The sequence below is a fragment of the Harpia harpyja genome, chromosome 18 (genome assembly GCF_026419915.1).
Source record: "Harpia harpyja isolate bHarHar1 chromosome 18, bHarHar1 primary haplotype, whole genome shotgun sequence".
Taxonomy (NCBI): Eukaryota; Metazoa; Chordata; class Aves; order Accipitriformes; family Accipitridae; genus Harpia; species Harpia harpyja.
In genome coordinates this window covers 17757043-17782600 of record NC_068957.1, presented here as the reverse complement: position 1 = coordinate 17782600, position 25558 = coordinate 17757043, and the positions used below count along the sequence as shown (strand labels likewise).

The 25558-nt window shown below is 50.2% G+C and overlaps 1 protein-coding gene across 1 annotated transcript; it reads right to left on the bottom strand.

Annotated features, from left to right (window-relative positions):
* SLC9A6 (solute carrier family 9 member A6) lies at positions 1 to 25274 on the bottom strand. Its single transcript, XM_052813658.1, has 16 exons — positions 24995 to 25274; positions 18539 to 18738; positions 18097 to 18174; positions 17352 to 17428; positions 16324 to 16436; positions 13834 to 13939; positions 10071 to 10217; positions 9743 to 9843; positions 9428 to 9516; positions 9097 to 9210; positions 7377 to 7488; positions 6761 to 6914; positions 6543 to 6573; positions 5233 to 5312; positions 4482 to 4587; positions 1 to 3427 (listed from the first exon to the last, which is right to left on the bottom strand). The coding sequence occupies exons 1-16, from the start codon at positions 25257 to 25259 to the stop codon at positions 3152 to 3154; spliced, it is 2049 nt and encodes a 682-aa protein (XP_052669618.1). The 5' UTR covers positions 25260 to 25274; the 3' UTR covers positions 1 to 3151.
* Between the last annotated feature and the right edge of the window lie 284 nt (positions 25275 to 25558).

Genomic DNA, 25558 nt, shown 5'->3' with positions numbered 1-25558 from the left:
TCACTTTGCTACAGATTTATTTCCGTGTGAATTAATGAAACGGTACACACAATTCCAGGAAAAAAAAAAAAAAACTTTTATAGGCCCATAATCCTTCTTTCACAGTACAACGCAACACTAAAGGATTTAGTCAGTGTAAACAGAAGGTCCAATAGTGATCATCAGCTATCACAGATCAGCTGCACAAACACCACAACTACGGAGTTAATGCCATTACCACACAAATCGACAGTACCAGTACAAATCATAACTTTACCTACAGTGCTTTTTCATGTGCAAAAACCATGAAAATTCAATTTACAGAAGAAGGGCACCTTCTCTAAATCTTCATGGGAGCTGTAAACTGCCTCCTTGGGGCTGTCTTATCTATTGGGCGAAAGGTGTTGGGGCCTGATTCTCCAAGGTACCCTTAACTTCATCTGCAGCATGCAAACCATCAAGGCTCTGCATCTGAAAACCAGGCACTTGTGTATTCTCTGCTGCAGCAGGACAAAAAAAATAATCAGCTGAGGATGAATCTGAGTCATTTATTAAATCACTCCTGAATTTCAGCTTAGATTCATTCATTCACCAAGACTATTCAACACAATCCTGGATATATTATGTATGGATCATAAGAGTTCACAGGTAACCCACAAAATCATAATTTGTTAACTCTTTCTTTTTTCTTTAGTGTACTAACCGAACTGTCACTGGCGTCAAAAGCTGAGGCTTATGGTAATGTGTTGGCAAGCTTAAAGACAGTGGATAAATTATTGAAATCGAAGGGTCAGAGAAAGAGAGAAATGCTACCAAGGCTATGCTAAAATGTTACGCTGTGGCCATCTCGCAGCACTCGGCTGCAAATTTGCACCTCAGCTGAGGATTGCCTGGGAGGGAGCCCTGCGCTGCCCTTACACTGTGCTGCACAGGGCCTGCCGATGGGACCACGGGCTTTCAGGGGGAGCAGAACTGTTCTGCACCTCTGGTTGCACCGACGCCAGCTTTGTAAATTGAATTCATAGTCAGATTATACAGGAAAAAACAAGAGGTAGTTATTTATCATACCTCTTCAAAAAGGCAAAACAAACAAAAAACAGGATGTAGAAGTGATGCAGTAACCTAAAGTCAACAGGTACCTATTTTTTTTTCCTTTTTTGTTTTTTTAAACACATGAAGTTAAGTTAGACATCATATAAAATGCACACTTTATGGAATTCCTGCATAGCAGGAAACAAAGAGGCTAGCGCTAATCCAACAGCTATGTTAACAGCGAGACTGCCATTTACCGGTGCAAGGAAGATGCCCTATCTAAATACAAACAGACCGTTACCCCCCCTTCTAGAGGAGTCCTATGGCAACACTTACACATTTTGTTCAGAAGGAAAAAGAAAGCATTTTCTCGGGGATAAACTGCCAAAATAATTAGTTTCACATCCATAAATTTAAGGCAATGTTACTTAGACCTGAGAAAATGGAAAAAAAAAGAAAAAGGTTTAAATTTATTTTCTCAACTATACATATACACTCAAAATTTCAGTATTTCCTGTCTCCTCCAACTCTCAGGTGGTGCTGGGGAAAACAGCCATGGGGAAACTGCTCTGAGCTCTCAGGGTCGGATCCTGAGAGATGCAGAGTTCGTTCCAAGGAAAGCTAACAGGACCTGTGAGTGCTCAGACTCACCCAGCTCTTTTTCATATATTCTCTTTTTAAACACCTCTGTTTAAGCCCTCTGGAGAGGGTTAACTCCAGAACAGGCCTGTAGTGCACCGGTAACCCTGAAAGGTTTGTATAGCGAAACTGCAGCTAAAATAGACAATAAAATTACATACAGTAAATTTCTGTGATTTCCCCTCTTCAGGAGAAAAAGAAGGATGTCAGGGTTAACAATTTCACTGCACCTTTAGCCATTCCCATAACTACAGAGTAAATCCTTTAACACTAGTGCGAAATCGCAAATTGTTCTGTGCTCTTCCTTGGAAAATTAAAAAGAAAAAAAATTTTAAAAAAATCAACTCGCAAACATTTCTCGTTAAATGGTAAAAGACATGGGAGAGATGGGGTGGGGATTACAGACACACAGCATGCTAAGGAGTTATTAAACAAAAAGTGCAATGATTTTTGACTATACAGGAGGACGGACGGACAACTCCCCTTCAGTACCACCTAGATGCTCAATACCTCTGGAGAGGTCCGGAGGTACCGTGTCAATCTGTAGCCGTAAAGCTTGTGTTCGAGGTTGGCTGGGCTCCACGGCCCCGTGTGCAACTGCGGTAGCTCTGCACATCTTAGCTACGTCTGTGACTGCGGGAGAAGGGATTCGCTCGCACCAAGACACGGTCGCTTCCCAAACGTGAAATCTAGTTGCCAATTGAGGATTTGACGGCTGGTTCTAGAAAGCTGCTTGAGCCACAACTGAAAGAGGGACTCAGCCCTAAAATCTGTGCACGCCTGGTAGTGGCTTCTGTGGGATCAGCTCCTTCTCCTAAACATGACTACAGACACAAACCATCCCTCCCTCCTGCTCCCATCCGAGCAGCCAGACACCCGCAGTCCTTGCTATCAGCTTTGGCCGGTGCCTGCCGTTAGCCCGCTAAAGCAGGGCTTGGGCAGAGGGTCACTAAAAAGCAGAAAGTCTCCAGGTCCCAGCTCAGGTTCCCACAAAGCCAACAAGTTTATCACCGGCCACTGTCTGGCAAGAGGGTCTGTGGGCAGATTTTTCGCTGATATTTCAAACGTGACTATCCAAAGATCAGTGACTAAAAAAAAAAAACAAACCAATCCTCATCTGAATAGAAAGCGATTTCCACTGCTCGTCAGCACCTCCCTACCCTCCTCTCCCAGGATCAAATGATGAACAGGGAGTCAGCTCCTCTACTTACCCCGCTGGGAACTAAATCCTTCGTCAAATCACACATTAAAGAAGCTCACTGTGTGCAAAAGACTCTTACGCTAAAACAGTTCCACCCTACACAGTGCAGTCAACACAGTTTTTAACTTAAACTTGCAGCTTGTTCTTTACAAGTGCTTGGCAGAGAATATTTATATTCTTCTGACACCATATAAATAATATTTATACAGCTTAGACATTTTGAGACATGCATTAGACTTTAGGTAGTACATATTTCTTGATCATATATGCAAATATTACTGTCAATTAAACCGAGCAACCTTATGCTGGACCATGTCTTGCGTTATCCAGGATGTTTGACGGTGGCTCCGAATCGTCCATGGGAAGGACCAGGCGTGTTCCCCGGATTACGAGTTCATGGTCCCCAAAAGCAAGCTCCCGATCGAGCGCGTCTTCAGAGTTGTTTCCCACGAACCGCCGTGACGTGCCGCTGGATGCGACAGAGTCGGTGTTGACGGTGGAATCTCCGTAGGTCAGACTGATGTCCCCGTCGTTCAAAATGAGGTCGGAGTCATCATCCTTTAGCTGCTCTTGATTCTGGGCAACAAACAGGAGGAAAGTGCTGTTTAACTCTTCCTGAAGAGCTATGTTTGCAATTGCATGGTGGTGGTGAACAAGCAGATAAAGGCACCAAATCACAGGCTCTCCCGCACCACGACCATAACCAGATGTGCCACACACCCCCCCCTCTGAGCCCAGGAGACTCGCACAACGCACTAACTTCTCTGCAGACTGCCTGAAAGGGTGTGCTCAGCTCTTCTTTCTGATGCCGTAGCCAGATACACGGGGAATGCAGTTTTGAGTGGCTTTGACAGAACTAAAATACCCATGGCCACAGGAATCGCACTGCCGACCCATCACAGCCATCTCTGTTTTGTGCAGGGAACTTGATGCTGACACTTTGCTGGCAGGGCAAGAAAACTCCTGCCAGGGAGAGGTGCCGCTGCAAGGGGCTCCTGGCAGAGCAATACCCCGAGTGCTGCGGCCCTGCCGGAGAGCCGTGCCGGGTACCAGCCACCCACAGAGCCACGAGAGGCCAAACCTGACCAGCAAACCCAGCTCCTCGCAGAGTGCGGGTGCACACAGGCTCTGCAGCGACGGTGGAAAAGGTCGCTGCCTACAGGCTCTCCAAAGCTGCTTGTCATCTCCCTGCCCCTCTGGGCTGCTCAGACAAGGGCTCGTTACTCTTTCGGGAGAAAATCAGCCCCAGTTCAGATGCTGGCAACCTTTTTGGTTGCGAGTGATGCAGCTGAAGGGCCTGCAGGAACAGCTCAGCTGCAAGGTTGGAAGAAAGCAGGGGATAGGGAAATTGTGTGTCCTCCCAGCTGGGCCTGGGGAAGGACAGCCGTGACAGCTTCATCGAGCCAGTCACTGAGGAACCACCGTGAATACACCACAAATCCCTTCACGACCAAACAGTCAGCTGGAAAAGAAAATGCTCATGAGAATTACCTCATCCATCAGCCCCAGTATCTGATCTCCCCCCAGGCTCCCAGCTCAAGGCTGCAGAGCAGCATCCAAAAGCTATGCAGAAACGTAAATGAGTCAGACTCCAGGAACACCGTGACAGAAAGGACGCCAATGGACTCACTTCGTACGCCTGTGGACTCGTCAGGCACCGGGCAATAGGCCCACAGCACCCCGGGAGCGTGGTCGTCAGAGGAGGACCGCTGTGTGTCAGCAGAGGCTTTAGATAGCTGCAGAGAGGGTTAAGGAAGAAAGAGGAATAGGGCGATGTCGGTAAGTCGAGGGGTGGGACGCAGAGGCAGCAGTGAAGGACTCGGTGTCTCGAGGAAATCACAGGAAGGAAAGAAACACAAGTCCCTGGAAGCATAAAAATTATAGGGATGAGCAACGTGAATGCAACCACACAGTGGGACACGAGTGGGCCAGGACACGGTCCCAGTAAGAAAAGGCTTAGCAGCATCACTTGTCCCATCATCCTGTGCCTCACCTCAGCCTGGCAAACCGCTCCTCCACTAATTCATGGCAAAGCATTTGAAAGGGAGGAGGGGCACAGATCTAGCAAGAGGGCTACAAATGAGAAGACCCCGTGCCATTCCTGCCCGCCTGCCACTGGGATTGAGGACCCCCTGGGCTTCCAGGCTTGGAGAGCCCAGCTTGGAACTGAGCTACCACTGTGTTCCCACTGACAGGGGGTGGAACTGGTCATTTCTTGCAGCCACAGACACAAGGAGGTGCAAATCAAAAACCAGCAGTGTGACGGGAAAGCAAACACTGGCTCCTCTGCTGAGCGGGGAGCGAGTCACGCTCCAAGTCAACAGAGTTGCTCCGGCAGATGGGATTTGGCACGGCGCGCACCGACTGCCATTCAAGGATACTTGTGATCGAAGTTGTACCACATGCGGAAGAGCCAGGCGCTTTCTGCCTTCGTACTCCTCCTCTCGCTCTCCGGGACGCCCTGTGGGAGAGCAAAACATTAAACAGCGGCAGGGCAACGTGCCACGACCTGGATCAGGGCCAGGAGCCCCCCTGGGGACATAAGAAAACACACACCTTCCCACTGCCTCTTCAGAAGAAACCTTTGGGTTGCAGCGAGCATAAAAGCGTTCACACCACGACAGGCTGAAGGTGCTTCCAGCACCGCACTCTGCATTGAGCAGCGTACAACAGCCTTAGGGAGGTGGTATCAAAGCACAGAGTGACCATTTTTCTGCTAGAGCCTTCCAGTTTCTGGCTGCAAGGTTTTAAGTGCCTTGGAGCCAGCGGCTGCATCCAGACATCACATTTAATAGTAACTGGCAGGTCCAACCTCCATCAAATCTCGCCTGAGATTTTTGTATGCAAATAATCATGTGTTAGGGGACTCCTGGCTTCCTTTTAGTTGGAGAAAAAAAATATTAAACTGTTTGGAGGGGACTATGAATACAATTACATATTTCACAGAAATTTGGCTTTCAGATTTATGGCTCTGAGCTGCCTTCAGCATTTGACGCTTTCTCTCCAGGAGGTGAACAGCCCAATAAATGGCTCTGAATAAAATGAACCTCCAAGGTGCAGAACCCACACTGAAATCAATTAGAGCCGCAGCCACAGCACAACCGGGCTGCAGATGCACAAGCGAGACAGCTCGGGGCTACCAGGCAGGAAAAATCCCAACGCCGCAGGGCTCCAGCATTTATCTCAGTGCGGTCAGTGGTTCCTGGGCTGCCACATAACTACCCACAGGAAACGTGGGGGCAAAAGAAAGGTTGAGGGTACCCGTGGGTAAAAGTGGGACAGAATATGCTACATAAAATGAGTCAGTAAATGGCATTTCTGTACTGCCCTGGATGCTGGGATGAGGCAGAGAGCCTCCATGTCATGCACATTTTGGTATTTACTTCAAACGCAGCGAGGGAGAGACCGAATCTATTGCAGCAGAAATGTGGACTGACTGAACAGTCCAGCGTTACTTCCATGCCCTTCTCTCCAACTGAATAAAAACAGGCCTCATTATAACCACAGAGAGCCCAGAAAAGCCATGACTCCCACTCATTGCAAACTCTTTCACCAGGGGAGCTAAAAACTCTCCTACAGCTGGAAGGGAGCGAAGCACACACAAGCATTCACAGGGTCTCCATGTAACGCCTGCACCGATGAGCACAGTGCAAATTCCTCTACAGAGGCTGCCCAGCCGCACCGCACTCACCACGTTCTCCTGATCCGCATCCACACCGACTCTGTGGAGCAGAAAACAAGCACAGGGTTAGCACAAGCAATGCCAGGTGGGAACACGCCGTGGTCCGGGGCGGGGGGGAGAAGGACGCGATCTTCCTCTTGTCCCTTAAAACCGAGCACCTTCACGTAAAAGCGGGATGAGGGAGAGGACGTGCTGCGCCAGGAGAGCCCCAGGCATGCCACGCTCACCGGATATTCAGGCAGGACAGCATGGCCGTGGTGCCCCCGCCGAAAACCCACACCGTAAAGAAGACGATGAGGAGCGTCGTGCTGAACATCATCTGCCGGGCGTAGGTGGCCGTGTCGCGGATGGCCAAGGCGAACGCCATGGCTCCTCGCAGCCCTGCCGGGGAAGGGACGGCGGAGGGGAGGTGTTAGCCCACGGCACAGGCGGCTGCCCCCACCGCAGGCTTCCCCACCCCGGGGTTTACATCACGCTGCCCCACGTGCGGTCCTGTCCCTCTGACAGGACATCCACCGCCGGAGGAGACCACAGTGCTTTAACGGTGATGATTTCACAGCATACGCTGTGAAAGCCTGGGTTATCGCCCCTCTTTCCCGGCCTGGAAAGGCAAACCCTCCTCCTGCCCCACGCAGTGCACTCAAGCGCAGGGCAGGAGGAGCTCATCCCTACACCTCAAAACCAAGGCACACCACTGAGCCTAAGGGAGCCCTTCCCTGCCCAGCCTCTTCTCCAGACATTGTCCGTAAGAGGTTTAGAGTTGAATAAGCAGTATTTCCAGTGCTCAGGGGCAAGCAAGTGCAGATGGGCCCCGTGGCTGGAGGCAAAGATGCAATAACATACCAGCAAACATCATCATATGCTGTAAATTTGTTCCGATCTTATTTCTTCTCCCCAAATTCAGTAAAAATGACAGTGGGTAAATATTGGCAGCTCTTCCTAGGAAGATAGCAAGCTGTATTTGCACACGTTAAGGAAATTGCTCTTCCTCTGTCTCCCATCGCATCCCACCTCTGCACGCAATGCCGATTTCTACTGCCTGACAGAAACGCTGGGGAGCCTCAGAAATACCGGTCCTCTGGATGCAAAGGTAATAACCCAGTTCTGAGTGCTACAGCAGTGTGGGAAGAGCATGCTACTGCCTCATCGAAGCAAAGTACACATTGCAATTCAGGAATATCATACAGAGGCAAGCACAAATAAACAAGGGAAATGATGAGAGGGCAGGCTAGATGAGTGAGAGGACAGAAAAACCACCATTTCCCACTGTATGCTCTCCCCTGCTGGGTCCATTTTCCACCCCAAGAATTATTTGTCCTCTGTGAAGCTCAAGTTATCACAGCTACCACAAACCCTCCGACATTCCCCTGCATGCCACACTTCACAGCTGGGTTTGAAGCTTTAAGCCAAGTCCCGTTCCCAAAGATTATTCAGCAAAATGAAAGCAGCAGCAGTTGAGAAGGAAAAAACAAAACCTAATGCTCTTTCTGTTTTCATAGTCTGGGAGATACGAGAATCACCAGCCCCTTCATATTGCTTTTTTTCTTTGAAGCTGTGTCTTTTAATACCAGCACCCAGATGGCAAAAATAATCCTGGAGCCAGTATTCAGTGCAGCCTTGAATAATATGGAAAATGCTTCCAGCTTTTATGCCCTTTCCTGAACATCATGAATTTGCATAAGAGACGTATTTCATGGTATCTCTCATGAATGAGCTGTTTCATCAGTGAGTTAGCCAGTTACTGCTGAAGAGGCACAGCACAAAATTTCAGTCTAACCACCCAAACGGCATTTCCCTGCTCTTTACTCCCTTTACCCCACTGCAACCCTGCAAAAGCTCATCGGGGAAATCCAGTAGACCCCGCTGCAAACCCACGCGCCAGCACTGGCAAAGAGAACAACATTTTATTTATCAGTATAAACCTGCTTCAGTGGAGGCAAAGGGTGAAAGTAATTCTGCACATCTGAACTGGCTTCCCTGTGATATGAAAAAAATTCCTTCAAAATCCTTGTTTTTCTGAGACATACCAGGGCCAATAGCCTGTTTCCATTAGTATCAGCCTGCAGAAGGGGAAATCCTTTCTCATTACATCATTCAAAGGCATCTACTGTAGCTTTAACTGTGCTATTTGACAAAAAAAAAAAAAACCAACAACTTTTTTCAGGGTCAACCAAATGGAATGGCAGAGAAAAGAGGAAATAAATGGCTATACCAGGCGGTCCCCATTGGCAAAGCCACTCCTGGTGCCATGTCACCACGTGACGAAGCCTGGTGCTTCAGCACCACATTCACATCAAATGCCGAGTCCTTGCAGCAGCTGATTCGAATGCCCACAAAAGGAGACAAGACAGGGAGAAGAATAAAACCAGAAAAGCTGGGAAAAGAATCTCCATCTTCTTAAAATAACCAGCAAAGGCACCACTACAGGGGAGAAATCTCCTTTTAAAAATAAAGCTAGACTGACTGAAAAAAAAACCCACACATCTGAATGAAAAACACAGACTGGGAATGAGGCACCTCTCCCTTTCTTTTTTTGTCTTATAAAATGGGCTCCAAAGGATACAAAAGCCCCCACCACAAAGGTAGGGTTAAAGACATGGTTCTGGAAGGTGAACAGTGCAAGTCCCATGTATGAGAAGATGAAGTTTTCTGCCAAGAAATTCAGAAGCTCAAACAACTGAAAGAGAAAAACAAATTAAAAGCGAGTTAGAGGTAACATAGATTTAACAGGAAAAATACGTTAGCCCATCCATCACGCAATAAATACTTCTGCAGAAGCAACCCTAGTAAAATCCGTCTGTGGAAAGACAGATGCACCTAATTCTGGCTAGAGGGAAGGGAAAAATATTGAACTTGAAATTCAGAGAGGCTGAAGGGGGCTGAGGAGCTCTCACCTGCTTAGTTCTGTGTTGAGACTCTGTAGATAAGTTGTTATAGGTATAATGGGCCTGCGTGATCCCACAGAAGAGTACGGCCACCACACCTGGGGAGCAGAGCATCACGTTAGACTCCTGGTCATGAAAAGGGAGCTGAGCTGCACCCCAGTAGTGTAGGGGACTTAATGCAATAACCCCAGAACCCAGAGTAATTAAACTTCTGAAAGCAGAGGGAGAGCCCTGGCTGCAACCAACACTGGGAGGAGCAAAACGCAACAGCCCCATCATCCCCGCAGATCTCCGTTCCAGACGCAGGGCTGTGCTGCAGCTTGCCTGTAAAGCCACACGCTTCGGCCAGCAGGAATGTGCTCCAGGACATCAAGAAGAACAAGCCGGTCTCCAGCAACGGGAACTCCCGAAGTTTGGTGAACTTGGTGACGTTGCAGACGGTTAAGGACAATTTGGAGAGGAACTGTAGGCTAAGACCATGTAAAATTCAGTTGTGTATCACAGCAACACTATACAGCCTGCCCCTAAAAAGTCTATGGCACTGCCTTTCATTCACTTAGGCAACAAATCATGAAACACTGTGTCTGGGTAAGATGCAGCGCAGCAAAAAAAGGAGCTGTTAAGCAAACACTTGGAAAAAAACAACAAAAAGGATATTAAAGCTGTCACAACTCCAGTAGCTGCTCCCATTGCAAAAGATCCACTGAATATCCCCAGGAAGATCCCGATGGACTTGAACATCGCTGTGACATCAAATGTGTGGCTGTTGTCGCCCGCTGGCTGGTACGCAACAATTGAACTGAAAGAGGGAGGAAAAGCACACACAAGAACAAAACATTGCTTAGTCTAGAGGGAGAGGCACCTCCACGGTGCTACAGGAGCTTTGCAACGCGCTACGACCGCTGCAAACACCGAGCCTGAGAAATCAGGGATACAAAACCTGAGTCCCACGCTGCAATCCTTCCATGCTCACAGCATGCAGCCACAGCATGCCTACCCTGTCCCGGGGAGTTTGGGATCCCCTCCGCCCCTGGACAGCTTTCTACAGTTCAGTCACCCCTCCTAGGCACGGCTCTGCATTTGCTCCTTCTAGAATTTAAAGGATTGGACCAAAGCCTGTCTCTTGCATGATCTCCTGCAAATACATTTGCTAGGTGACAGTCCGTCATTTATGATGGTATTTGGGGGGTTTGGCATCAGTTTTCTATAAAGTCGGGCACTCTGGGACCACAAAGCGTTCAAGCGGGAAGCCTACATTTCTCCATCAACTCCACAGAGGCAGCTAATGTGAACATCCCCTGGAGAACTGTAAGATATGCCGGTTTACTGCATTTAACATGCACTACATTTATTTTGTACTGCTCCGAGTTCTGAAGTGAAATACAGGGTAGCAAGGCAAATGGCAGAGCGCCGGTTCACAACAGCAACGCTATCACCTTCATCCACCAAACTTCAACAGACCTTTGTGATGAGATGGCAAATAGGTCTGCCGCGCTGATTCCATCTCTGAATCTGCTCCCTCCTAACTCCTGATGAGGCGAGCCTTGCATCAGCCATTCCACTGTTTTACTTGGAAAGGCTGAGATACAGGGGGGCCCTTATTCATCTCCTAAATCCTATTTAACAACTCCTTACATCACTTTTTTTGATGTAAACTTACTGAAAACATTAACTTCCTAGTTAGCCATCCCTCGGCTGGCTCTGTTAAAACTCTTGGATGTGAACTTTAAACACTTGCTGTTTAACCTCCCGAGTTATGCTGGAGTGGAAAGTTACTGCCTCACGCACACATCCTGCAGCCTTCTCCCCTAACTACACACCAACATTTTTCTGCAACACAAATGACAATCCTCCCCTTCCCAACGTGTCACGGGTCACTTCCCGTGCTAAACTTCCCTGCTTTCAATACAATTCATTTTTCTGCATTGTCTTTTACACTGCAAGCCACAGATTTCTCCCTGTGATTTAATTTCTTTCATCAATCCCATCTTATACTTCCCACTCACCAACGTACTCTTATTCTGAGGCTTGGGGTTTGGGTTTGTTTTTTTTAAATCCAGACTGGTTTCATTTCCCCTCCATAACCAACTGTTTGGATGTTGGTTTTGCGTTTTAACCTCTTACAGTTTTCCTTCTGGTTTTGCTTTTTGCATCACTAATAAGACATTATTTCCAGCTGCCCTTCATGCACTTTATTTCCCCTGTCCCTGCCCACAGGGCTCCCCATGGCATTTAGCCCCCGTGAAACCTCCCTTCGGAAGAAGCAGGCAGAGACCCTGCGGCTGCATTTACCCCCCTGCTCCCAGACCGCAGCCCCGGCATCTCGCTGCCCACCGGCTTTCGGTTCTGGGTTCAATTTCTTTTCATCCTGCAACCGGTTCCCCGCTGCCAAGCCAGGCAAGACGAACACAGCACAAGGCAGGAACAGAAAGGCATGGATCCTGCTCCCCAAGCATGGGAACGGACACTTGTCTGGGACGGAAAGCGGGGAGAAGAGGAGCCTCGAGGGCACCCAGCTCCCGGCACAAACCCCGGAGGAGTCCCAGCTCCTCGTCCTCCCCGGCACGGGGACGATGCCCGCAGCGCTCGCTTTCACCACGTGCAAGGAGACGACGGTGCTTCTCGGGGCCACCACCGAACCCACGCACCCGGCCAGCTGTGCCCGGAGCCCCTCTTCACCCCGGGACGAGGCAGCACCCACCACCAGCCGTCACCCAGGCGGCAGCTCCTCCGTCAGCGCAGCCCACCCGCCCGTCCAGAAACCCCCCGATTCCCCATCTTCCCAACTCACCCTTGCATCTCCCTAACCGGGCAGCAGGTCTTCTGCCTGTGGGGGCAGAACCATCCCCAGACAGTTCCCCCACTTACACCTCTGCTGTGAAACAGGCAAATGCCAAACTGAATTTAGAAAAGGGGAACCATAAATAGGAGTTCTGGACTGCTCTTGGAGGTGCTCTCCTCCCTGGAGCAAGAGGCCTTCGCCTCTTCCTTGCACTCAAGATGTGGTTGTGTCCAGGTGATTTGAGGCTGTCCTTGAGATACCTGCACCGACCGATACCCGCCGTGCTGACCGGGGCTGCCTTACGCTGCTTATGGCGACCGCAAAGACAAAGACCGTGGCAAGCTTTAAAACAGGTATGGCTTAATGGCTGAAAAGCCCTTGAGAAGTCAGAGTGCCGCTGGGCCGGTCTGCACAAAAGCTTTGCGGCAAAATAGCTGCTGACTGCAGCTTGGAGCTGCTGTTTTGGTGCAAATTATCTTATTTCAGGGAGGGGGTGGACTGAACTCAGCTTGTGGGAAGAGGAAGGCAGGAAATCAGAGCAACAGCTACAAAGCTGATAGTGAAACAGTGGAAGAGGCAAATCGCCGCGCACAGCGCAGTCACCTACGTGTGTGGAGATCCACCACAAATTTCATTACTCTGATGCTGAACACACCCACTCCCACCCAAAACCTCCCGGCACAGGCTGGAAGACCCTGTCCCTTCCTCACTCAGGATCACCTCTTAAACACGACCTGGCTGTGCAGCATTTACTCTTGCACTAACGGTGACACATCCAGCATAAAAGCCAGAGCAAGCAATACAAATGGTTCCAGAAACCTCAACAGAAACATTCAATTCAGTAAATACAACTCAGGCGGGTGGCGATACGCAGCTCACAATATGTTACTTGCTGCCTCCGTCTCAGTAAAACCCACACAACCAGCACGCTGGAGTGACAAGTATTCCAGAAATATTTTCTGCATTAGTCTCAGCTATATGTTAACCTGTCACCATTGCAGATATTATATATTTCCAAACAAATTCCCGTGATGACAGCACAGTGAAAACGCAGATAAAATACGTCCTCCATGCAGAGGACATAAAATATTAAAGACTATAAAGCATTCTTCAGAAAGCCAGCAAGTTTCCCATGCATTCAGTCCAGGGCATTAACTCCGGCTGTAAGAAATACCATCTTCTTGATGCACAGAAAGTGGGGAGAGAAAGGAAACAGCTGCTTTACCAACTATTTCCACCTAAACAAAAGCAGGTATTTGTGGATGGGAAGGAAGGCAAAGCCACCAGCAAGGGGTTGCAGTGGGATCCTGTGGCTGAAAAGCAGACATGGTGCTTTTCCCATTTCAGAGGACATAAAAACTTCCTTCTGGCTGGGTCAACCGGCCATAAAAGGAAAACAAAACTATTCGTCATGCAGGGGAAAAGTTGTAAGGACAGCCCACAATCCCAAGCTGCCGTCTGCAATGAGGAGATGCATCAGAAGGTCACTAGAGCTTTTCAGGACACTTAATACGGAAATCTGCTCTTGCAAACACCAATGCTGCTATTTTACAGGAGCAAGGCCGAGTGGCTCCCCCCAACACCTGACATGTAACATACATAACAATTAAAAATAAAAACAGAACACACTTACGAAGACAGCACTATGGCAACGGCATCATTGAGGACGCTTTCGCCAAAGAGAAGGGCATACAGCTCAACATCAACCTGGAGTTCATGGAATATGGCAAGAACAGTCACTGACAAATAGAAAAATAGAGAGACATTCAAAAAGGTGCCGTTATTTTGGTGTAATCAAAGACAAAACACCCCTTTTTAGAAAGCTGCCTTCCTGCACATCTGTGCCACTCTGCTACAATGGTGCCAGCCACCCCCCATGCTCCCTTTGAGAGTCTTCCTTCTGCACTTTAAGATCTGGATTTGCTTCATCATTTCCCTCCTCCTTTTACTAAAACACATCCTGGGCACTAGGTCTATTGAGTCTTTAGCGGGCAGACGTGCACAAACTCTGCTCTGAGCTTCCTGAGGGTCTGAGCTCACAGGCTAGACCATGGTATCACACTGACACAAGCCACCCAGTTTTTGGGATGCTGTTAGCTCGGAGCATCAGGGAGAGCCTTCCTCCACCTGCAGAAGGCCAGGAGGATGCAGGCTTGTCCAGGATGATGGCTGTCTTTTCCTTCCAGCCCTGACAGTCCGAGAGAAATCCTCTGATTCAACACAGGTTGACACACTGGAAATGCCAGCACTGATGGGTTAACATTTCAGACCTGACTGGAAAAAGCCAGGCATCAGCTCAAACCCTGTGTGGGGGTTTCTTGTGATTTATGGCCACATGGCAGAGATCGGAGTATGCTCAAGCCCTTCTGTAATCCAGCAGCTCCAAGAAGATAATGAAAACACAGCAGGTTTTGCCTATCCGCCTTGCAAAAACATCACAACATCTAAAGCAAGCAAGATGTAACACATGGTGCATCGTGCACAGCTCAGGCTGCTGCAGAGGGCTGAGCTAATTCCAGTGAACTTCTGTGAAAGTCCTTTAAAACAGCATTCAGGGACTCATCTGTGCAAACTGAAGGGGGTTTAACCCACTTACGCACAGGGAAACGCACCATTTTTACCTGTGAAATCTTCTTGGTCCTGTTTTGAAGCCTGAAGAAGGGATGCGATGCTGACAGCTCGTCTGCAGCATTTCTAAGCGTTACTTCTACCTACGGTACTTGCCTGGCCTCTGCCCATCTGCCATCAGATTTACCACACTGCCGTCACGTCTGTGAGGTGCTCCCTGCTTTGCAAACGTGCCCCCCTCTCGATGTCGACACCCCCGCTAAGTTACGGGGAGAATGCTCGACCTCGCAGCCCCACGGGACCAGCTCCCCGCTACAAGAACCAGTGGCCTGAATGCATGCCCACCCAAGACACGTTCGGAGAAGCTGGGAAATCATTTTACTTTATTTTTTAAGTTATTTGTTTGTTGGGTTTTTTTAAATAAAAATATCAGCAGTAATAGCCATACCAATACCTGGCAAATCTTAGGGAAACATGAAAAACAAATTTTTAAAAACTCATGGGGAATGCACGTCTCGCATCTCCACCTGGCAGACAGATGTGGCTACTGCCACGTTATGCTGCAGGTTATGTTCTGCAGCGTTATTCTTGCCTATACGCATATGCATAAAATGCTCCTCATTTTGCCTTTGAAAACAGAAATGACTCTTTGTTAAGATGAGCAGGTAAAAGTCCCAATTCGTCCGGAAACGACAGCCGCTAGCACTTGTTTCAAAAGGACACAAGACTTGGCTTATCCAGGCGTGCAATCTCTCCCTTCCAAGCAAAACTGACCAATATCTGCATTTAAAAAGATCCGCCAAAGCTACTGTAACATCGGGAGGGGGGCAATGCTGCCACCCCCCAGCCCCACCACACCGATCTCAAACTTAGCAGCCAGGCTGCAAAGGAAGAAATTCAAGCCCTGTTCAGCAAAGGGCAGGAGGAAAGAGAGGCCTTTCTGTAGTTCTGTGGTTTTAGGTGAAGCTGGAACATGCAAATAAACAGCTACCATGTAATGGCAGTCGTGAACTGAGTAAAATTCAGTTGGACAAGGCATGTTTTTCATAATTTTGATTTATAAAGTGCATCAGTAGACCAAGATGTCACTACTGTCCTCAGTACTGCTCATTAAGATCAATCTTCAATTAGATTAGCACCTTCCAAAATCCCACCCAAACGGAAGCGGAAGGTCTAACTAACAAAACTAAACTAAATCAACTGAACCCTCCCCACATTACACATCTTGTTCTGCATCAGCGGTTGGCACAGGATGGCAGAGACACAGTGGACCTGTCCCAAAACCCAGCGAAGTCAAGAGAGAGACTGCCTAGGACTTCACTGCAAACAAAGATTCAGGGAAGCAGAGGTTTGGAAGGTTTACTACACATAACTGGAAGGAAATAAAAAGGCATGGAGACAAATTTGACTTCTAAGAATGTCACAAATAAATTAAACTCCAAAACTCAGAAGGAGGGAACTTGCAGGGGTTTCAGACTTTCTTCCCTTCTTCCCCACAACTCAAAACAGATCAAAATGTAGGTAAAATGATGGAAAAAATAACTGTCTAACATACCTGGGTCAGTAGCCGACACGATGGCACCGAATAGGAGGCAGTCAGTGAAGTAGAAGTCTCCCCCGAGCTGCCCAGTGACTTTCATCAGCGCCACGCAGCCATACACGACAGAGCTGGTGATCAGAAGAAGCAATTACTCATCTCTGCAGTGCATTAAAATGACATTCAAATGGGCTCGATTCCCCTGAATTTGCCAGATTAACCCCTAAAGTTATCCTAACGCAGGAACACCAAAGAACTGAGACTGGTGAAAGCCCAGGACCACACACACCAAAGTACCCATCGCACCAGACCACAAACACAGTGCCAGTGAGGAACAGGGACCGAAACTCCTTCGTGAGCATAACACGGCTAAAGAAAAGCAACAGCCAGGCTCGTGGGGTCTCATGATCACTTTGCAGTGTTTCACATTAACACATTTCAGTGGGATCACCTTGGCCTGACTTTGGAATGGCCAAAACTTTCAGCGAGGAACAGATAATGTGGATGCTGAGTTTGCTTGAATCCACTGGACTTTCCAGGGGAAAACACCCTACGCCAGCCTGCCTGCTACTATTCAGAGTGGGAATCATCTAGCTCCCTCTGCGCACAGAGATAAATAATTTGAAACACAATCTGTGCTTGCTAGGCACCCGCTTCCAGCAAGTAAGGACAGGACGCGTGTTTACGATCCTGCCCTCTACTCTTGTGTCTCGTGCTTGTTAGGGCTGTGCTTTCAATAATTTGAAGTTACTGACTGTTTTTTCGGGACAATCTTCAGAGAAGTGTGAAACTGTCCTTGCCATGTATGTAACTATTCCGTATGGAATGCTGAGAAAGCACTACGCAATTAGACAGCAATCACCCTATCCACACAGCAAAAGCTTGGACAGTAAATAGCATTATTTGCCACTGCCGAGCAGCGGTAGTAGAGAGCCTGTGTGATCTTTCAGGGCTGGAATTAGCGGCCACAGCTCCGGGCTCAGAGCACTGCCTCCGAGCATGGCTCAAACTGCCGTGGAAGAACCAGACCAGCTCCAACTACTCACCCGATCACCAGGCAGGAAATTGCAGTGCCGAGAAAAGCGTATGCTAGGATGGATCCCAAGTTTCTGAAGAAGTGCCTCTAGAAGGAGGAGAAAAAAAAACTTGAATTATATTTTGCTAACAATTTATTTCAAGCCTGCACAGGCACCCACACAGTGTCTGTAGCAACTTGGACCTAGCTCAGACACCACGAGCTGGACAAGCACAGCTGAACAGTGCCCAGCACAATGGTGTACACTGCCAGGCCAGCAGATATTAATGCAGCATTAATAAACATGAACATATCATTTTCTTGTACCCATGTATTTAATAAGGTGCTGTTCCAAGTCCTGGGCACTGATTTCCTAACCCAGCAGCGTTCCTCCTTCCTTCTACCGCAAGCTAAACAGGATCATTTTCCTGTCCTTCCAAATCAGCACTTCAGAGAGCTGCTGCTTTCTACAACCCTCCTACCCTCCTGTGTGTTTTGAAAGCAAGGATGGCTGAAATGGCCCAGCTGACGTGAAAAACCCCTGCGCAAACCCGTGCTGGAAATGGTTGAAGTCATTGACCCTTCCCAGGGCAGAGGGACGGATGAGACCGACTGGAGCACTCTCAGCCTGCTTCCTACAATCCCGCATGTACTGGGGAAAACCGTACCCAGCTCCGCAGCCTCAGCCTGCTGAGCAAGCATTAAAGCACTCTCAAGTATTAAAAATGCTCTGGAGGCAGAGGAACTAAAAACGTAGGCGCTGTAAAGGCACGTACCCTTTTCAAGCTGTAGCCTGCATAAAATATAATTGGAGGAAGCAAAATGTTGAAAAATACTTCAGGATCAAAAGTCACCTGTTAAGAAAAAAAAAAAAAACCAACAGTAAAATGGTTTGTTAAGAGTGCAAGACAAAACACAAATAAGAATGTCATACAAAATATATGCAGGAAACCCTGTACCCCCGCCAAATGAAATGCTGTCAGGTGAACACTGAGGACATGTCCAGGATCTTTGGGAGACATAGCTTAGTCTAAACAGCTTAAATTAAGATCAGCTGAAACTAGAGTTTCATTACATTGTGTTCAAATTATAATTTATATCTGATCACAATCTGACCAAAGTTAAAAAAAAAAAAAAAATCACTTAATCCAGCAGATACGGGTCCCCATGGAGGGAGTGGGGAGCATCGCTCACCTCTCCAATCGCCGACTCCCTTACCTTTCTCAGCATCTCATTATCCTGGACATTATTGAGTTCCTGGGCACTGATTTCCCCCTTCAGGGTGTACTCGTAGTACTTTCCGCTGACATTCACCAGCAGCGTGGCGGGACTGGTCTGCACTTGGCAGCTCAGCGTCACGTTGTTGACGTCGCTGGGGACGTGGATGCCGTAGCGCAGGACCACGCCGACCAGGACACCTGAGGAGGGACACGCATCGGTGGGATGAGCCACAGCAAACGCCTGGGACAATCTCTTTGAGCACGGATGCAGCACCAGGCACACCAGGATCCTGACCCCCTGCTCAGCTGCTGAGCACAGCCACCATCCAAATAATTGCCTGTGCAATATTAAACCATGTGCATCCTCCCACGAGCCATGCAAACGCCCCATGCTCGTGCGGACTTTCTAACACCAGCCACAGCTGGTCCTGAAGGCTTTTAATTACCCAGCAATCAGTCAGACCCTCGCTCTAGTGCAGCAAACTGCTGACACAGAGGGCACGCTGTTTTCTTAGGGTGAGCACCCTAGCATTGCTGGCACACGGCTGGGGACCTGAGCAAGGTGCTGCTCACGTGTGCCCAAATTATGCACGTTGCACCTGGAAACCTGACGGCATCATGTTTTGCCACCACAGAAATACATTAAACCTTTCCTTTTTGTAGGGAATTAAAAAAGGTACCAAGCAACCATCACGAACGCTTTGAGGACAGTGAGCATCCTTCATAAAACGCTGCAGCACCATAAAGCCTCCTCCTGCAACGGGGAGCTTTCGCAGCGCACAGCAGCGATCCCCATTTTATAAAAAATGTGGAAGTTTTGCCTTCCAGGCCAACCGCCCGGGTCTGCTCCTCGCCCTCTGCAAGCTTCAGCTCTGCACCACGAGCAGCAGCCCCAGGGCAGCCCCGCAAGCCAACGCTGCCTCCGGCTCAGCTGCTGCACAGGAGTATCGCAGGGTTAATTTGAGAGTCAGCAATTTATACGGCACTTTTCTTTTGCAGCACAGCTGATGAGCTGTGCTCTGAGGCCTTGCATCCAGATTAACGGCGTTCACACAGCACAGGCTCCTCTGGCTCCTTCTCACCCGCACGGCGTGCCGAGTGCTCTCCTGGCAAAGCTTTTTGACATCTGCAGGCTGGGGAGGAGGGATGTCCCACAAGACACCTTTCCACGTAGCCTTCAGCACAAAGGGTTTGGAAACTCCTTGATCAAGGCAGCGCTGAGCCACCACAGAAATCCTGGATCTTAACCCCATCTCTGAACCACACATTTATGAAAAGCTTTCAGACACGTGGGAACTCAACAGAGACCGCAACACTCGGAAGGCTTCTCCATTTGCCTCCCAGGATGCTCCCGCTTCTTTACTGTTGCCTTAATTAAGATCTTGCTCTGTGCTTTCCTACAGACAGGGCACAACCCTGACCGAAGGGAACACCAAACTCTTCCTTCGCCACCATGTCACGGGAGCAGAGCCTGGGCAGGAGATTGTGGGACCCCAACGCATTCCGCACCTCCTGCAGCCAGGTCCCGATCTGCTGCCCAGTTTTTGCCTTCTCTTCCCTTGACAGCAGTCTTCCAAATGACTTTTGCTCATTTTGCCGACGGCCAGAAGGAAAGCCCCTGCCTCCCATCCCCGTCCCAGGGGATGTCGTGCACAGCAGGGCCACCCAAGCACACATCCAGGCCATCAGCAGAGGCTGAAGAATCGGCTGCAAACAGACTCACCGCTGCTAACCCATCACACCGGTGACACAGATGGCTCATCCCAGGGCTGACAGACCCGGGAGCTGCACCCGAAACCCAGTCCCTGGTCTAATACGGCACTTCTGCAGCACAGCTGAGCTGCTCTCGCAAACCTACCGATGCTTTTAAGCCATGCACAGCCGACCATGTGCTCACCACATGCTCTGGGCTCTATCCTGCATTGCACTGTTGGCACTAAATTGCCCCAACAGCAGCAGAAAAGGTCCTTCTTGGAAGAACCAGGCACGGTCAGCTCCAGCAAGGAGAGCTGCTTCAGGGAATATCACACTGTGCAGAGCATCTGAGAGCTGCTTTTACACCAGCATCGCTAACAGGGGACACCAAAGAGGAATATTTTTGCTTAATTTTCTGCTAGCCTCTTTGTTCCTGTGATCTTCCAGTGCTCCAGAAATAAAGGTATGGAAATGAAGGCAAGGATGTCAAGAACACTGAGATGCCACAGCATGTATTTACATGAGGATGTGGCGGGTGGGGGGGGCACGTGGCACCGCAGCATCAGGACAAAACACCCAGGTCTCCTTTCACCCAGAAGATGATGACCCCTGAGGTACCATGGGAGACAACAGAAACTCTTCACTGAAATAAAGCAAGCTTCAGAGGGTTATTTACATCTGCTTACAACTATTAAGCAGCTTTAAACAGTTACAGTGAGAATTTAAATGCAAGGGAGGAAAGCCAGACTGGGGAGCTCATTTACCCTCCACCCTTGCCACTGCTCCTGCACTCCTACGGAGCAGGCAGCACCACATACACCGCGCTCTGCAGCTCTCCAGAGCTACCTGGGGTGGCCTTTAAAAAGTCTTTTTTTTTAAAAAAAGAAGTTGATTTTAGAGCTTCACACAAGAGTCAGAAACCTCCAGCAGCAGCAGCTGCCTGCCTTTTCTCAGATGGCAACCCATCCAGCGACCCCCTCAATGCCCAGGCTCAGCTCTTGGAGATGAGAGGCCCTGCAGGAGGAAGGAGGGACGGAATTCAGAAGGGATCCTGACTCACCCGCCTCTCCGCTCTTAATCCCCATCCCAAAGCAGCACTACATCTGATAGCACCCCTGCTCGTCCTCGCCGTCTCGCTTACCCAGGCAGCTGCTCCCGGCCCTGCATGCCGGCAATGCTCCAGCCACAGCCAAAATCCCGCTCTGGCCAGGAATGGGATAAGGGAAAAGGGACAGATAAACCTACAATACCTGCCAAGAACACTGTGCTTGGGGCTCCCAAAATCAGGCATTTTATCTCGCCCTGTAACATGTTGCCTGGGAAGCTCCCAGAGCTCTCCGGACCGGGGTGGGAAAAGACGCCCACGTGCAAATACACATCCAGCCAGCATCGTGCCAGCGGCTCCTGACACAGAGATACCATCAGAGTTACTTACACGGAAAGCACGCTGCTGCTCTGCTGAAAGCCAATTATTCTGCCAATGTTAAGATGACCCCACCACTGGCCCCTCCTGCCCAACAGTGGATCACTGATCAACCCTCCCCACCTAACGACGCTCGCTGGAGGCACTTGGGACAAACCCAACTCAGATGCCAAGTTTTTTCAGACACCAAACCCAGTCCTGGGCTCAGGCTATCCGGACCAAGCCCAAGGGACCGTGTACGTCCTCCTGGTTCTGACAGTCTCTTAGGAAATGGTTCAAACTCTCTTGGTGCTCAAAGGGCCATCCTAGCAGCAACCCGTGAGCCGCTCCACCAGTATCGACATGCTTTTGCAGCCAAAAGTTTTACAAAACTGAGCCCTGGGAGGGAGCTGAGCGGAGGGAACCTGACACCGAGGAAGCTGCCAGCCGAAAGCTGCAAGGAGTAGAGAAGCTAAAGGCAAAGCTGGTAAATTAATTGACTTCTTTTATGCAAAGTGCAAGAGATTACTTTCATTGCATTTCTCCCAACTTCATTAAAAAGAACAAAAGCCCATGGGCTTTTTTTTTAGGTGCTGTTGAACATTTCCGAGGTAGGGTTTTAAATGAAGACTAATATATTACCATCCAGGCACTTAACAACAATGGAAGCACACAGGATCCCCAGGCGAGCATTAATCTGGACACCAAAAGGAAAAAAAAATGTAGCAAGCAACTAAAGACATCCCAAAACCAAGCAATTTAGACGTACACAATCCAGGGGCCAAGTGGGAACACATACAATGAAACTAGAGAAGCTCCTGCCACATCCACCATCAGACCCTGAGAAGAACTGAAACAAGACTGTTCAATTAATCATCCTAAATGTTGAGTACTTCGGATGTGGGAACCTTATTTTAAACACCGAAATGAAGCCTAGGGCTACTAAACACCTATTGTCTATCACCGTGCAATGATTCCAGCCTGCATCCAGCTCTTGAACATCAAATCTCAGCTGATGGTGTAATTTGTAACATATAAATCCACCTGGAGCAAGAGCTTTTAACTTACAGTAAAAACACAGACACCAAGGAAACTCTTACGTATTTCAGCAAGAAGAGACGTATACAAAAGTTTTATTTGACTTAGTTGTTGGGGCTTTTTTTAATTAGAAAAAGACAAGCTTTTACAAATTGCTTCTCTTGCCTAGATTTCAGGGTCTGTTTTGCAGCCTGCCTGCTGCAGCACTTCCACATTTTCAGCGGACTTCCCCAGGATGCAAAGCATCGCAGGGGCTGAAAATATCGCAGGGGACTGGGAACAGCAAAGCAGAAGCGGTACCTGCTTTGCTCCCTGCAGCTTTTAAGTTGCTGCTGTAAAACAACAGCATCTCACCACTCCTTGGTAAATTACATGTCCCTTTTCCTATGGTAGCTGTCACAACCTGAGAAGCAAATGCCAAAAGCCTTGATAGCAGGGAAAAACTCGGGATTTTCTGCATGACCAGACAGGTGACATTACGGATTTCACCAGCAATTTTCTAAGCACAGTCTGCAAAAGAGCAGACAGAAAATATGCGGTTTAGGGATCAGCAGGAAACCAAAATGACCCAGGTCATCCTCTGAGAACAAGGGGAGCACTCAGGTGGGTCAGGGAGAATGGAGGACCAAGAGGAAGAAAACTCCAGGAGAAGAAGAACAAGGTTAAGGGCAAGTTTGAAAGAGAGAAAGGAACAGAAAGGCCATGTGTCGGCGAGCTCCAGGGTAGCAGGAGAAGGAAGACCTTCTGTGCTGGAAGCACGTGCTCCCACAGCAGATCTCCCATCCCGGAGAGGTGACCACCCCTGCCCCAGGCAGGAGGCCAGCAATGCCTGCACCCACCTCAGCGGTGGCTTGCAGGAATCTAAAAGGCAGACCAGTATTTTGTGCCTCTGGGCTGACGCAAGTGTCTCCGCCCCTTCGTTTGGAAGGACACTTCCAATTAAATGAAACTTAGGATCACAAAAGCCAACGGCCCAAACGGGTCAAGTCACAGGCTTCAGAGCAAAGCTCTCTGCCGAGCGGGGGACTCGGCCACGCTGCTGCTCTGACCAAGCTTGGCCGCACATCGCCCACAACCAGCAAGGGCAAGGACAGCACAGAGAAGAGACACTAACCACAGCACTCAGCAGAAGACACCTTCTCAATCCCAAACTCTGCGAGTCTTGTCTAGATAAGGATCCATGGCCGTGTTAATCACTCCCCCAGCACAACTCCCAGTCCTACTTTGGTTGAACTCCAAGTCATGCTAGATAACCTGGGTAGAGCCACATACGGCATCTCCATCCAGTGGTTCAGGCCACTTCATGAGGCCATGTCACCTCAGTAAATCACAGGCCACCGTTAAAATCCAACCAGCCACGGACCCGCTCCCCCGACCCACGGCCTCGCTCCACTTCTTGTGGGAACACACGTGGGGCATCCCACCAAGAGGTCCTGTCACGGCAGGGGGACGAACCCCAAAAGTAGGGGCTCGTGCGCACAGGTCCCTGAGCAGCAGGACGTAAGGCTGCTGGCCCTGCGGGTCCCTGAGCACGGCAAAGGGGGGGAGCATCTCCCCAAATGGCCCCTCCGCTCCTCTTGTACAGCTTCTGGAAATTCCGGTCCTCTAAACAGAGGGTGGAAACACAACCTCTGGCCCCAGCGCGTGGGATGCAAGGCTCCTGACCAGTGCAAAGCCTGGCCCCAAGTCAGCCCTGGAGCAGGTAAGCGGGACCTGCCGGTGCTCGGTGACATGGGTTTCGAGGCCACTTGGCACGTCGTAGCCCCTGACCCCGCCAGCTTCACCCGTGCTGCAGCCGCGCTGCGAAGCCACCTGGGAAAACCCAACTAGTTGCTCACTGCCTGCGATTTTGGAGTCATGCTGCCCTCGAAAGCCCTCAATATCCAGGGTTTGGAAACCAACCAACCCTCCCTCCAGCAACACCCAGTAACACTCAGCACGGGGCGAGCCAGGACGGGGCGCCCAGCCCAGCCGCCCCAGCACGACGGGAGCATCTGGCTGCAGCTGGGAGGGGATGCGGCGTGCCCCCCAACATCCCCGCACCCCTTCGCCCACGCGGATGTCCACGCAACGAGCCCTGTCGTAGCCCCACCAGGCACCGAAGAAGAAGGGAAGGGTGGGCTGCCGGTCCCCGCCGGTGGTGCCGCGACAGCGGGCGGGCAGGTGCCCACCCAGGCGCTCCAGTTGGCCCAGCGCAGAGCCGGGACCGGTTCGGATGGGGCTGCCGGTGCTGAGGGCAGGGCGGGGGGCACTCGCCGCACGGGTCTCCCACGGAGGGGGGTGGGAGGGAGGGGGGGGGGGGGTGCCGGCGCCCCTCACCGTAGATCATGGCCAGGCCGGTCTCATGGAGGAAGCGGGCGCGGCGGTGCTTGAAGAGCCAGATGGTGAGGATGGTGAGGGTGAGCAGCAGGATGAAGACGAGCAGGTTGGCGCTGTCCTGCCGGTGGCTCTCCTCCGCCGCCTTCTCCGACACGATCTCCTCCTCCAGAGCCCCGGGACGAGCCGCCAGCACCTCCCCGCCCGCCGCCCCCCGCGCCCACAGCCCCACCGCCGCCGCCACCGCCGCCAGCCCCGGCCCCGCCATCGCCCCGGTACCGGCCCCGGCCCCGGCCCCGCCGCCACCAGGAAGCGTCGCTGGGCGCAGGCGCTGCGGGGCGGGGACAGCGCTGCCGGGAGCCCGGATAGGGACGGGGATGGGGCGGGAGAGCGGTGCCGCCGGGCTGAGGGAAAGGTTTGCGGTGGAGAAAAAGGGTGGTTTGGGGTTTTGGGGTTGGTTTGGGTTGTTTTTTTTTTTTAAGCAAGGGGGGGAGCGGGAAGGCGGCGCCTGGAAGGTCGTAAGGGGGAAAGCGGGTTTGCAAGCGAGCGGAGGAAGGTTTGCAAGGG

Excerpts from the sequence above, each read along its gene's own strand:
- SLC9A6 (XM_052813658.1), bottom strand. The coding sequence starts at position 25,259 with ATGGCGGGGCCGGGGCTGGCGGCGGTGGCGGCGGCGGTGGGGCTGTGG. Across the intron at positions 18,739-24,994 it reads CGGCCTGGCCATGATCTACG|GTGTCCTGGTCGGCGTGGTC; the intron begins GTGAGGGGCGCC and ends GTCCCTCCTCAG. Across the intron at positions 17,429-18,096 it reads CAGGCTACAGCTTGAAAAGG|AGGCACTTCTTCAGAAACTT; the intron begins GTACGTGCCTTT and ends TCCTCCTTCTAG.